Here is a 13,684-nt window from a genome sequence, read left to right on the forward strand (position 1 = left end):
TCATGCCCAAAGTCACAACTACCACCTCTGCCTTCGACATTGATAAAAGCTCAGGTGCTGCTGCAACCTCCCTGCACTGTGCCATACTGTGCTGAAAACTTCCCAAGGCAGAAGCAGAACCCTTGGAACAGCACCCACCAAAGCATGGCGAGAGGCCAGCCCTAGTCAGCCTGACCTTGATGGTCTGGGAATAGAGCCATGATGTGTCATGACTGAGGCTGGTTGTGCAGTGGAGGAGTTCCAGAAACAAGCAGGCTTCCTCCTGGTGTGGGCAGAGGGGCTGCACAGCAGTCCCGGGCAAACATAGCTGATGCCCACCAGGGTTTTTGTGAGCACCTGCAGAACATGTTGCAAGGAAGTAAGACTTAAGCAGCAGCACTATGGCTATACATCCTCCCTCTACCCTATTGGCAGCGTGAGTCACTCTATCAACACCCTGCCCTCTGCAGCGTGGGGAGGCTTTCACATCCCTGTGTGTACCGAAGAGTCATTCATAACAGAGCATCGCCAGGAGGCACCACCAGAGCTGGGATCAGCTTTCAGTGGTATGGTGACTATCCTGTGAGTGCCCAAGGATCTTCTGGCAAAGGCATCCTGTTGGGCGTCCTCTGCAGAAACAGAAAAGCAGATGGCCTAAATAGCTTGTGATCTGAACAAATGAGAGAGATACAGGGTGGGAAAAGGGGCCTGGGACACAAACAGGGTAGCTGAGGGCTGACAGCAAATAGCAGGTTGGTTCCTTGACTTGTTTTTTAAAGATTGGTAAAGGAAGAGGGTGGAGAAGTCAGGCAAATGCAGGAGCAGTGGAGGAGAAGAGAATGCAGAATGGGAAAGGAGGGAAATTAAGTGTAGAGAAAGATGAGAGGGAAAGATAAAAGGGATTGAAACCACTGGCCATTGAGAAGGTAGAGAAAGTTCGGTCACAAGTGTAGCAAGTTCTCTGCAAACTCTCATTCTCCTGCTTGTTGGCTGAATCTCCAGCCACGACCTCCTTGCACCCAGCCTGATCTTTAAAACACAAAGGCTTTTGCTGTGGTATTTTCATGCTGTGCATGTCCTTTCATTTACATTCCCGTGTGTTTTGCCTGTTGAGGAGTACTAAGCAGAAGGCTACAAACCTACATCTTTCTCTTTACCATTCTCTCTGCACAGCACGATGAGCTCCCCACCCATGCTGTGCAAACACCCCTGCCGTGTTCTCTGCTGATGGAAGTAGAGACTGGGGAGTAGTCCTGCCACTGTGGATGTTCATGGCTATTCGAGCTTTGACTCCAAGAGCCAGCGTCTCCCGCTGTATCTCCCACAGGAGAAAAAATGTTGTTGGCCTCATATATGCTATTTATTCCTCCACAGATTCAGAAGGGCTTTACAGCCCTACCTCTGTGCTTGGGTTCCTAGAGCCAGTGTTGCATTAAGTGTAACTAAGAGCTAGAGTTTTCTGGGTTTGACAGCACTGTGGTGCTGGTGGCACTTGCCTTGCTGCTGCAGCTAGGCCATTCTGTTCCCGTGGAGGGCTGCAGTGCTGCAGGTTCCCATAGTTTGCAGTGTGACAGACTCTAGGGGTGCCATTCTTTGGACTCATGTTGGAGACTCTCTGTTCTGCAGAGGTACCAAGCAGCCAACTACTCTAGCAAGAATGCCTAATGCCTCTTTGTTTTGTTGACACATCTTTACAGATTACCCCCATGGCATCACACTGGTGACTCCAGTTTCAGGCTCGGAGAAGAAACAAGTACTACACTTCTGTGCTCTGGGTGCTGAGGAAATGCAAAAGTTTGTGGAAGATCTAAAAGAGTCAATAGCAGAAGTGACAGAGCTGGAGCAGATACGAATTGAATGTAAGGACCTCTAATGCAATTCATACTCCGATGCCATCACACTGCATGTCTACAAGGGAGAAAGGGTGAAGGAAATGGGTTCTTCAGGAACAGGGGGAAAGACAATGAACAGCACAAGTCTGCAGAGGATTGTTCTTGTGTTCAGTGACAGGGTAAAAAAGCAACCAGGCTCTGTGATCACCCACCAGCAGGAGAAATAGAAGAATTTAACTACTTATGATGCTTATGAAACAGGGGGTGTGAATCAGTGGCCTGGAGCAGTGAAGCTTGGATTGTCAGACCCAAAAGACTCTTCTCCATCCAATATTCCCTTGACTATGCAAATATGATCTGTAGATAACTAGGAAGTACAAGACTGGTCTGGTAGCCTAGCAGAGATTTCCTTCACTCAGGGAATGTCTAGGGGACAAGCAGTCTGTACTGGGTCCCTCTGTTGCCTGTCTTACACAGATTAGATGTCCATGTAGCCTTTGATGGCCTTTCCATGTATAAACTGATGAGCCAAAGTAGCTCAACATCAGTGGTCCTCTCCCGTGCAGCAATAATCTATTCTGTATAAATGCAGGTCATAGATGGATGTGTGGAGAGATGTAAATTCCTCCACATGTCAAGTCCTCTCCAGTTTCTGGTTTTTTTCTTGGTTGTTCCTCTCTTCTTTCTTGACACTCTCCTGTCATTTTCTTACATTAATTCTTGCTGACTTCCGGTATTGCTTCTTCAGTATGCTGGTGTCCTTCCATCCATCCGTCTTCTCATTCACTTCTGTATGTCTGTCTTGCAGGGGAGCTGGAGAAACAGCAAGGGGCAAAAACTCTCTCATTGAGGACCAATGGAGCCCAGATGGAACTGCAGTCTAAGCAAGGGTCTCCAACAGGTAAGAGGACACACAGCTTCTCTTGGTCAAGCAGTGCTGCCTTCACAAGTGTGTTTTCATTGACTCCTGTGAGCATAACAGCCAAGTGTTCAGTTTTGTATCCTTTAGCCTTGGGCAAATAGTGGAAATATGAGAACATACACATTCTTCAAATACCCTAGAAAAGCCGTGAAGTCTCATTACCCAGTCTGTAGCTGTAACATCTAGCAAAGAGGTGTTACTGATGGAGCATAGGTAACTGCTGGAGCATGTGGCCCACTTTTTCCTCCCTGACCTGATGCAACATAGTAACTGCAGCTTCTTCACCAGCACTTTGGACCAGCCTCTTTGTATCAAAGGCTTTGTGTCCATTCACGCCTGGGCTTGTATGGCAGCAAAAATCAAGTGCAGATGTGAGTGGCTACCAACTCACTAAAATGGCACTTGAAATCAGGACCTAAGGATAGGCCCCCAAAATGGCCTCTTCCTACCCCACTAAGCAGCTATCAGGTTGCAACAGAGTCTGGATTTTTCTTGCAGTCAAGAGTCTTGTTTGGCCCTGCACCTCTCCACTTAGCTTTCCAGCCCAGAGTATGAGGGCCAGCTGTTGACTAGACGTACAGACCCCATGAGTGAGGTCTTTCCTTTTATTTCAAAGGCAAGAAGGATTTGGGGGAGAAGGTCTCGGACAGCACAGTGGAGGTAAGTAGAGTGCAGAGCAGCTGAGGTAAGTAATTCTCTCTCACTTCAGCTCTTCTCACATTCTCTGTTGTTTCTTTTCTCAGGTTTTAATCAATGCCTCCCCAGCCAGACTGACAATTTTACCAATTTCCAGAGATACAATTAAAAGTTACTGCTAGGACGGGTAATACAACTTTCAAATCCAAACTAAACTTCAAAGCATTTTCAATCCGTTTTTATAACTGTAACATCCCTCATGGACCAAGCTCCCAAACGCTGTAGACTAACCCACCCCACTGCTTATGGGGAGACTGAGAACCCACTGAAGACTTCCCTGACATGCTAACTCCATGCAGCATCACATGCAAATTCCCCGCAGCCCAGCTTTCCTGCACAATCTCTGCAGCTCTGTCTCCCATCCCCACCTTGAAGGGGATTAAGCATGGCCTTTGTATACCAGAGACCTTCCCTAGAGCTTCTCTTTCCTTGGTAGGGAGCTTGGCTGTCCTGCGTACATCTATCTTTGCAGGGATGTCTAGCGTCCAGTGGGTTGCCTGTTTCTTCACAGACACCCATGCTCCCACTGCCTGTGAGGAAACAGGAAAATGCAGTCTTCACACTGAAAATCTTATCTACTACTTCCTACTTTCTCCCTGTCTGGAATATCTCCATTGTCCTGAATTTGCCCTTTTCCAGGGTAGTTCTTTCCCCCCTCATCATAGTATATTTACTTGAAGGATTCAGCTTCTCTGTGGGGAGTGGGTGCTGCTCCTTTTTCCTGAAGAGCGCCCTATTTCCCTGCAGACACCCCCTTCCTGGGAAAGGTGCCTCTCCCAGCCAATTTCCTATTCCTGTTGGGAGGAGTGTTTCTTTGTGGAGAACGGCTTTCATGTATCCTAATGTCATTAGCACTTCATGGCCCAGCAACTAGTTTTTCCTACAGCATGTTCCACTGCCTGAATAAATACTGAGACAATATTATGTCCTGCTGTGCAGTGAGTCTGAGCAACCTCCATGCTTGAGTAGGGACAGACAGCTCATCCTTGTTCCAGCATGGTAGGGAGCTTGGCCACTCCACAGCTTCTCCTTCCCAGTTGCTGGTGCTGCTGCCCAACATGCCAGACAATCAGGGCACCCCCGTTGTCCCATCTGCCCATCTGTACCCCTGCCTAGCTGGAAGTGCCATGCCAACCTGCAAGCACTTATTTCCTACTCAGTGTTTGTCATTTGATTGACGTTCTGTTTTGAGCCAGCAACTTTGCTCTAGTTTGAGGTCTCCATCGGCCCATGTCCTTGCCAGGAGGAACTATTACCTCATCCACCATTTGGGAAGCACCATTTTCCTGCAGTGTTTCCCCCACTAGGGACCTCCGGTCCAGTCCAGCTCCTCCTTTTCAAACTGGACCCAGTGAGCTCCCTTATTTGACTCCATTATCAGCATCTCTCTGCGGGGACCCTGATGACCTCCTGCTTCCCTTCCCCCTTTCAGCTGCCCAAGTAATAACTCTGCCAGCAGAGGAGCATTTCCATTTCTTTGAGATTATCTAATCTGCTACCATTTCATCATGAATTTCTTTTATCATTGTATGAGCTAGACGGACATTTTTTCTTTCTTTTTTCTTTTTTTGAAAATCATTTCCTTTCACTGACAAATCATCAAATGGATCAGAGCCTTTTGCTAGAGTATGTCAGATTTCTGCTTTTTCCTTTGTAAACAGATTAACCAGTCATGTGGTGTACCTTCCTACTCAGAAAGGCAGGGAGCTGGGAAAGGCTTGAGTCTCTCTGTCTCTCTCTATCTCAGATTCAGCTACTGTCATTTTGCTGAAATGTACAACCTCGATTATCTGAAACCTTGCTGTCTGGTTCCCCTCTCCTTTTTGCTGGTGGGGACAAGGGCATGACCTCCGAGGTCTGTTCATTATCATGAGAATTCACGGACGCCTCCACTCCTAGAGTTGATTTGCGTTCCCTGTGCCGTTTGGATAATCAAAGTTGCACTGCATTTGGGAACGCTGGCCCTGCCGCCTTTGACGTGATGGAAAGGACAGGGGCACTTAGGCCTAGATGGGGGCAATGGAGCTACTGGGGGGGCTGTGCAGGCAGGGGCTGTGCCTTTGCTGTTTTTTTGAGGGAGGGAGGGTTTGATGCATGTGAGGCCGACTGGTGGTGGGGGTTCAGGGCAGCCAGTAGCAGCAGATGGGAAAAGTCTTGTAACATTTAATGCTTCTTTGGCTGTTTCTAAACTAGGTGTCAATTCACAACAGGCTTCAAACGTACCAGCACAACTCCGCCCTGGGGCCCGAGAGTGGAATGCAGCCCAGCACGCGTCTTAACATGCCACGGGAGCGGCTGGAGACAGCACTGGTGCCCTCGCACCCCGCCTCAGCGGGGACACTTGTACAGTGCCAGCAGATTGTCAAAGTCATTGTCTTGGACAAGCCGTGCCTCGCTCGAATGGAGCCGGCCCTCAACCAGACTCTGACACGCTACGTCACCTCCGATTCCTGCACCTCCACCCCCTGGCGTGGTGTGGGCAGTGGGCTCCCCGGGACCCCCATGAAGCTGGTCCATCAGCCTCCCCTCCCACCTCCACCACCTCCCTACAACCACCCCCACCAGTATTGCCCCCCTAGCTCCCTGCTTCAGAGGCGCAGGTACTCCAGTGGCTCACGCAGCCTTGTGTAGCCACACCACCAGCACCAAAACAGCACAGACTTCCCTGCTTCCCTTGCCCACCACCTCCCGGGGACCCTTTCGGCCTACAGAGATCTAGTTTGTGATTTATTTTTTAGTAAAAGAAGAAGAAAAGAAAAAAAAAGCCGACTGACCTAACTCTTACCCTGTCTCCCTTCAAGATGATGCTAATTGTGAGGAGCCATCTATAGAAACTGCCAACCTACACGCTCACACGTCCTCACACCCTGCCAGCCCAGCTGGCCTCCTGTGCTCGTGCTGTCCCCATGTAGCACTTTGCTGCCCTGAGAGGCTTGATGACCTGCTGCTTTCTAGGCACTGTGTCTTCCGTTTGCTACTCCTCAGCCTCCTTCCCTGCCTTGCATTTACCTGGCCATAGGTTTGTACTCACCCCAAAACTTTGCCAGCCTCGGAGAGAAATGGACTCACCTGTGCCAAGGACTCGCCTTGGGGCACTCCCGGGGGTGGAGCTCCCCCTGCCACCACTGCTGCCACCTGCTAAGCTGGAGCTGAGAACTTGTACCACTTGCCGTGCTTTCTCCTTGTTGCTCTTCAAATATTATCTGCTTGCAGCAGCCGGTTCCAAGCAAAGGAGTGCACGGGTGAAAGAGAGCTTGAGAGGAGGAGAGACTGTCTTGAGCTGCAGTACAACGCAAAGATGGCCTCACTCTGAACACCAAAACTCTTTCTGTTGTTATATTGGAGCATTGTACCAGAGACCTCTGCTGAGACCTAGCAGACCTCATCACATGTAAATACACCTGTATGGTAGCGTATGTATGGCGCATGCTTACTAAAGGAAACACCAAGTAGTTCTGAGGGAGCAGAAGGGAGGGATTAAGCCCAGGGATCTTCCTGGAATGGATAAATACTTTTCCAAAGAGACGGCACCAAGAGGTGCCCTCCCACCTCAACACATACACACACACACAAAGATTGTCTTCTCTAGCATAAAGCAGACCCACCTCTGCTTTCCTCCTTCTAGCTAGTTTTGTGTTTCCTGCTCACCTGCTTTCTTATATTCTGAAAGCAAAGCCAAATGTTAGGTTCACCTTCTCAGGTGGATGTTCCCTTCACTTGGGCACCTCCTCCTGTGTTAGAGGGAGGGGGCTTTTTGGAGACCACCCAGGGAGGTCCCATCTGTATCTCTTGCCTGGCTATGCTCTTGCCTCCATCAGCCCTTCCTGAGGGAAAGCAGCCCAGATACCAGATTCCAAGGCTGCTTCTCCTCTCTCCCTCCCTATCCCAGCTTCAAAGTAGAGGGGAGGGGAAGATCCTGAGATAGAGATGACAGCTCCTCTGCTTTATTGGGGACATTGATATGGAGGAAGACTGCATTAAAAATGGGCTATGGAGGTATTTTTAGAAAAAAAAAGTATCTCTTCAAGCAGTAGGGAGGAGAAGGTATTAATTAGCTTAAAGGCTTTGGTCTCACTCTGTCTCCCTTCAAGGCTTGAGAAGATCAACATTAGGATTTTAGAATAGGACAGAATGCCTTTTAGGGCCTTTATTTTTTTATTTTTTTTTATTTTAAGAGGAAAAGAAATAAATGCTTTTCCTTCCCATGCAAGGCTGAGACATGAGCACTGGGTGCTGATGACACAGCTGTTGGGTGAGGAGTGTCAGGAGTAGCTGGCCGTGGTGGGGACGTGCAAAATGTCAGGGAAAGGGGGGCAATGAAGATGGATGCAGGAAACTCTTCTTTTACTTCGTAGGGTAAAAGCCACACAGCAATTTCCCTAGGGATTGCACCAGTATGCTCATCTCTGGGGCTATTGCCAATGACAGCCCCCCCAGTGCATCAGGACTGGCTCCCCTCAGTGCTCTTTGGATGTCTGCTGGCTCTGCTGAAATGTTCCAGTGGAAGAGTTCACTTATTTAACCTGGGCATAAGCCCAGCTGGGGCTAGGGAAGCAGACAGGGGCTGGGGTGAAGGGTCTGCTGTGCTTGGCCAGCCCTCCAGAGCTGGAACCTACTCAGTTCCAGGTCCCCTTAATTCTGAGCCTGACCCACATACCCAGGTATGCCAACAGGTCTGTCCAAGTTATTTGCTTAGATGGAGCAGGGCGCTAGGCTGCCACTTTTACACACAACAGCAAATGTACTGACTGGGAGCCAACAGGCACAGCCTCAGGGAGGACTGCAGAAGCAGAAGACAGGAAAGATTGTAAGAAAACCCTGATAGAAGCCCAGTCTCCCTTCACACCAGAGAAGCTTTCTTCTAGCCAGTCCCTCAGGACAGTGAGGATGCTCCACATCTCAAAGCTAGGCACAGGGAGAGGTCCTTAACCCCAGCCAGGGCTCAGCCCCACACCCTCCAGCCAGCTGTGAGGCACAGCTGGCCCGATCTGCTGCTGGCTTCCTCTAGGGTGACACCCCACTGCCTCATGGCAGCTGGGATCTCATCCGACCTGCCCATAGCTTCCTGGGAAAGCTTAAGTGTGCCATCTGCCATTGTCCGGCCAACTGTCCAGTCAACGTAGTGTGTGGCCGTTATTTTATTTTTCCTGGCTGCTGCAGTGAAAGGGGTGGCACCCAGCAAGCAGTGGCACTGCCCTCCCTTCTCAGTGGTTGCTTCACTGTCTGAATGGCAGTACTTGTTTGTTTTCTCCTGGAGTGCAGTGAGCTACTGAAGGTCTCTCTGTGTGTTAAAATAAATAAATTAGATTTTACTTGACATTTAACACAAACTGACAACAACAAAAGTCTAAGGTACTTGATGAAATAATTTTTTAGATAAAATATTTATGACAAATCTATGAAGTTCCTACAAGAGAGGTTTGCTGCTTTAATAATTGATTGAGAGAGCTACAAGAATTTAAAGAAGAAATAAGGAAGCTTCCATGAGACTACCTTCTTCATGCTGGATGAAGGGCGGAAGCAAATTAGCTGAAGTGCTGAGGTACCTGAGGCACAGCAGTCTCTCATGGCAAGTTGGCTCCATTTCCCTGCCCTTGCAAAGGCTAATGCTGGCCTTGAGTTTTGGGCAAGAGAAGCAAACGTAGATAATCTTGCTCTCTTCTAGCCTGCTAGTTACAGCATCTTCTGTTGTGTTTAGCTGGAGAGACACCAAACGTCTCTATTCCAGGTTGTCATGGAGCAGGTTGCTCCAGATTCTACTGTCTAACTGAGCCCTTCGGACTTCACTTCAAAATATGGATTATTTTTTTCTCCTTTGAAGGTTGGTCTCGAAGGATGACAAGCACTTTAAAGCATGTCTGCACCTCATCTGATCTATTGTATTGTCTGCTCCCACAGCTCTCCCACACGCAAGCAAGACACACAGACTCAGTGTAGCTGTAGAACGGTGAACAGACACCCTTGCGCACAGAGTGATTGTTGACAGGGTGCAGGCTAAAAGGAGCATGTCAGTGACAATGTAATGAAGGACAAAATGTGTACCACAGATCACTTGGAGGGATCGGCCCAAAGAAAAATCACCAGCTCTTGACAGCAGTGATTCTGAAGATAAACCTAGCACAATCTTTCAGGTGGGGGAATCAGGCAGGAAGCTGCTGCAGAGATTAGATCGACCCAAATGAACCAGTGGCTTTTTGCTGCTGAATTCGTATCCTTCTATACTGAAAAAGGAGGAGAGGCAGAGAGAAAAGAGAAATCCAGTTAAAAGTATTCTGCAGTGAGTGTCGGGTAGTCAGTGGCCAAACAAGAAGATGGCTTTGCTGGATGGTAGAAGAGAACAAGGTGTTACTGAGGTCTACAGAGCTGTGTTACACAAACTGTCAGGCTCTGTCCTTGTTCTCTCTTGCTCATGCTGGTGCAGGTCCAGTGAAATTAATCTGTTTACACCAGTAGCAAAGGGATGGAAAACATGCGACAGGAGAATCAAGCTTTGTGCAAACAGTTTGGGTTTAATGCGGTGTTTGTTGGCTGCTGTAGTACTTTTAATGCCATAGTCTGGACCACCGTGGTAGCAACACTTAGTGCTTTCTGCAAGACCTTCAAAGCATCCCACTGTTCACGTTTTTTCTCCTCCCTGTAACTGAAAGGTGTAGGTATGGTCCACAACCAGGATTTCATCAATACTCAAACTTCTTCATAAAAAGGTACCACCAGATTTGGAAGTATTTCAGGGCCTCTGAGCTTGTAAGAATTTTGAATTTTGTTACGTGTTTTTCAGAAGGCTCAGCCTGCAGCTATCTGCACATGTTTGTGAGGTTTCCAAAACAAATCTGAGCCCTAAATCAAGGAAGCTGCTGCTTGACAGAGCCTCTGCATTGAAATGCAAGTTGCTGAGCAGAGTCCCCTGTCTCCCCCTCCACCAGCTGCCTCACTGTGCTATGTAGGCTCCAGGGACTGCCAGCAGTGTTTTGTGAGCTAGAGCTGTCCTTGTCCTTTCACAGCCATGCCTGGGACAGCAGCTTTGAAGTCACTCAGCTCTTCAACACTAGTCACAACCCCATCTGAATGTGTCTTTTTAAAAAACTAACAACAGAAGCGTTACATGTGTGTAGGCTTTTGAAAGCACCTGTCTGTCTGTACCTGTTTCCTGCTGTAAATACCATGAGGAAAAGCTGCCTTTGGGAACAGCGGTGTGGTCACACCTAGCAAAGAGTCCAAATGGCTAATATTTTGCAACAAAATAACAAAAAATAGATCAGAGGTATTTTATCTGTTCAATTAATAGAGTTTTAGAAATTATATTGAGATATGTCACTTGCGCGCTAATGTTTTCTTTGCCTCAGACCCCCCCCCTACACACACACACCCCGTGTCCCTGGGCTCCAGTGACATGTGCAGGCACACGGGTGACACACCAAGGGGGTGCTCCCAGGGAGTGCTGAGCAGCATGGCTTCCTGCTGGTCTCAGGGGCAGCCCGCTGCGGCTACTGCTGATTTTTCATCAAATGCAGCAGAAGCTAGCTCAGTGCTCAGGCTCTCTGAGGATCAGATCCAGAGGAAACCAGGAAGAAATAATCTTGTCCAAGAGATGGCAACTCAATGTGAAATTCACCCCTGTAGTGAGGCAGAGAGGAAAACGGTGAGGGGGGGAAGGCAAAGCCCTTCTGCGCTGCAGCTCCTTCCTTTCCATGTTTCTGGCATGCAGCAGAGCCAGCCCCAAGCCCTCTGCTCATGTCTGTGTAGCTCTACACCTCTGTGGGAGGAGGCTTGCACACCCATGCAAAGCACATGCTGCTGTGTGTGCACGCTGTGACAAGGAGAGCAACTTCACAAGCCGCATGTGCCAGTGCATGTGTCGGACGCCAGCTGGCCACAGAGAAACTCATGCACCCGGAGACATCAGCACATACTGTGTGTTAATGCACACACCGTCTGCCAACGTGTAGGATTATATGGCAGATAACATGTAGGCACCTCTACTATCCACAGAGCTGAACACACCGTACAAAAATATCAGGCGTATGCAGCCGTGCTCTGCCTGAGCAGGACAGCTGTGCTGGCTGCAGTTACCATCACAGCACATCTCACAAGCTACGTAGGCTCAGGCTTGGTTAACATTTGGATGGGAGACATGTAAGGAAAATGACATTTCCCATGCAAATCAGATAAACATGCATATTTACACAAAACATAACCCCAAGGTTAATGAAACTGACCTTTGTGAACTTCTGCACAGGGATGAGAGAGATCATCAGAGGCAAACACGTGCACACAAAGCAAGCTCTCCTCTGCAGTGGATGGGGGAAGGCAACCTACGTTTTTGCAGTTGAGTCAAATAGATGCTGGATTCAGATTGCACCTGCTAAAAAAACCCTGTCTATAGGTTGCACATTCCTTGCTGGCTTCAAAGAATCTCTTAAATCCCCAAGCCCATGGTGAAACACTTGGGAGGACAGAAATCCCTCTGAGACAAGGAGTTTCCCAGGGATGCAGAGGCTTCCATTTATGTTTTTGTGTGCCACGGATATATTATAAATCAGCCCATCCCAAACAGTCATTTTCTAAGTTGTTTTGAAACAGGAGATTATTGGAGAAGTTTCTGCCTGATGTTTAGATCGCACACCTGGCTGTAAAGATGAAAGCAATAAAAACAGATTGTCTATATGTGAAATACTCCTAACGTGCTCCGATGTGCAGATACTATTATTAATCAGAAGATGGCATGTCCCTTTGGGACAGATACTATATAGCACATATAGGTAGTGCTGCTACAAAGAGATTACAGTCCAAAAAGCACGTTACCACAATTGTCACATTGCATCTGTACACCGTTAAATCTCTACAGTGTACATAATATGCAATAACATATATATAGCGTGTTCAGAGTTGATCAAAATACACTGCTCTTTTCCACAGAGAATTTTGAGATGCAGCTTTTCTCTGTAACTTTTAAGACGGACTTTAAATTAAGCACATCCCTCAAGTGCTTTGCTGTGAGTGGGTTCTACCTACCCCCATCAAGCAAGATGCAGAAGACTTGCCACCGAACTCAGCGCTACGCAGCCTGCTGCCTTCCTGCTTTGCAGATGTTGTCCCTGGGGTCAAGTACCCATCCCAAAGCCAACGCGGAGTGGAGCCCTCAGGGAGCAATGTGGTGGCAGGAAGGTTCCCGCAAACCCGAGGCTGCCGTGCCACAGTCCCTTATCGGGGACAGCGAGGGGACAGTGCCTGCCATGTCATTGCTGTGTGCAGGACACGACGGGCCCCTTTCCACCACATCTGGGGTACTCTGGAAGGATTGTGCTGGTGTCTTGGGGGTCCCTGGGGTGCAGGTGATCGCAGAGTCAGGCTCCACCATTCCCCACAAATTCAGATTTTCCATCATCAGCTGCTGGGGCAGAGGTGCCCCTCTGTAAAGTCACTGCTCGGATCCTGAGTCCAGCAACCTGGCATCATGCACATACTCCTGCCTGACCTAAGAAAGGTGGCTGAAATTAAGCGCATACCTCAAGGATGAGGACAGATGGTGGGATTTAACCATTTAGGAGCTCTGCCACACTTGGCTGGTCTTGGAGCATCTTTCCTACAGCTAATGAGTGTAACTGAGGTTAAAAGCTGGCTGAGAAGTTGTGTTTTCTGCCTTAATCAATACAAACCACAAGCCGGGATTGTTCTCCAGCATGTAGGGTAGGCTCTTATTTTATGCAACACCCATGCTCCAGCTGTGGGGTCTGACAGTGTGGCATAGTCGTTAGTGACTTCTTGAAAACAAGAATCCTGTCTTCTTAAGCCTTCCTCCTCATGAAGAGTAGGGTGTCCCAAACAATATGAAGTTAGTTTAAAAAAACCCAAAACAACAGGGAATAGAAGGGGAGAAGGAAGGATCTTCCTCTACAGAACTGTAGGGCCAAGAATTGTAGCAGAAAAAATGATTTAAGTGAAATATACCCATCCTGATATTCCATGTACACCTTCCTATTTCCTCACATTATGGAAGTTTTGACTTTTAAGTACATTTCAATTCTTCATCTCAAATGTTTAGAAGTCTCATGCTGACTACTCGTAGACTTGCTGCAATGTTAGCAACATGACAAATGGCCCCTCTCCTCCTCTTGCCCAGCTGCACACTCAGGATTTCCTTGAGCTGGTGGCCCATCTTTGCTACTCACAAATTTCCTAATACTAAATCAGATGCAACAGAGCAGCTTCCTCCCACACCCTGCTGCGAACTGGTGTCCACCCGCAGGTCACTAAA

At 48.3% G+C, this 13,684-nt stretch overlaps 1 protein-coding gene across 7 annotated transcripts in view; it reads left to right on the plus strand.

Annotated features, from left to right (window-relative positions):
- IQSEC3 (IQ motif and Sec7 domain ArfGEF 3) overlaps positions 1 to 12,109 on the plus strand; it is a 106,982-nt gene extending 94,873 nt beyond the window's left edge. For 3 of the 7 annotated variants that reach the window (XM_056341115.1, XM_056341114.1, XM_056341121.1), the window contains 4 exons: positions 1,677 to 1,838; positions 2,620 to 2,712; positions 3,350 to 3,393; positions 5,623 to 12,109. In XM_056341115.1, the coding sequence (XP_056197090.1) occupies positions 1,677 to 1,838; positions 2,620 to 2,712; positions 3,350 to 3,393; positions 5,623 to 6,060 (737 nt within the window). In that variant the 3' untranslated portion in view covers positions 6,061 to 12,109. Of the gene's footprint in view, positions 1 to 1,676; positions 1,839 to 2,619; positions 2,713 to 3,349; positions 3,394 to 3,476 lie in introns of all 7 variants that reach the window. The other 4 variants (XM_056341117.1, XM_056341118.1, XM_056341120.1 and 1 more) reach the window with 4 other exon arrangements.
- Positions 12,110 to 13,684: the final 1,575 nt, after the last annotated feature.

Source organism: Falco biarmicus, chromosome 5 (genome assembly GCF_023638135.1).
Source record: "Falco biarmicus isolate bFalBia1 chromosome 5, bFalBia1.pri, whole genome shotgun sequence".
Lineage (NCBI taxonomy): Eukaryota > Metazoa > Chordata > Aves > Falconiformes > Falconidae > Falco > Falco biarmicus.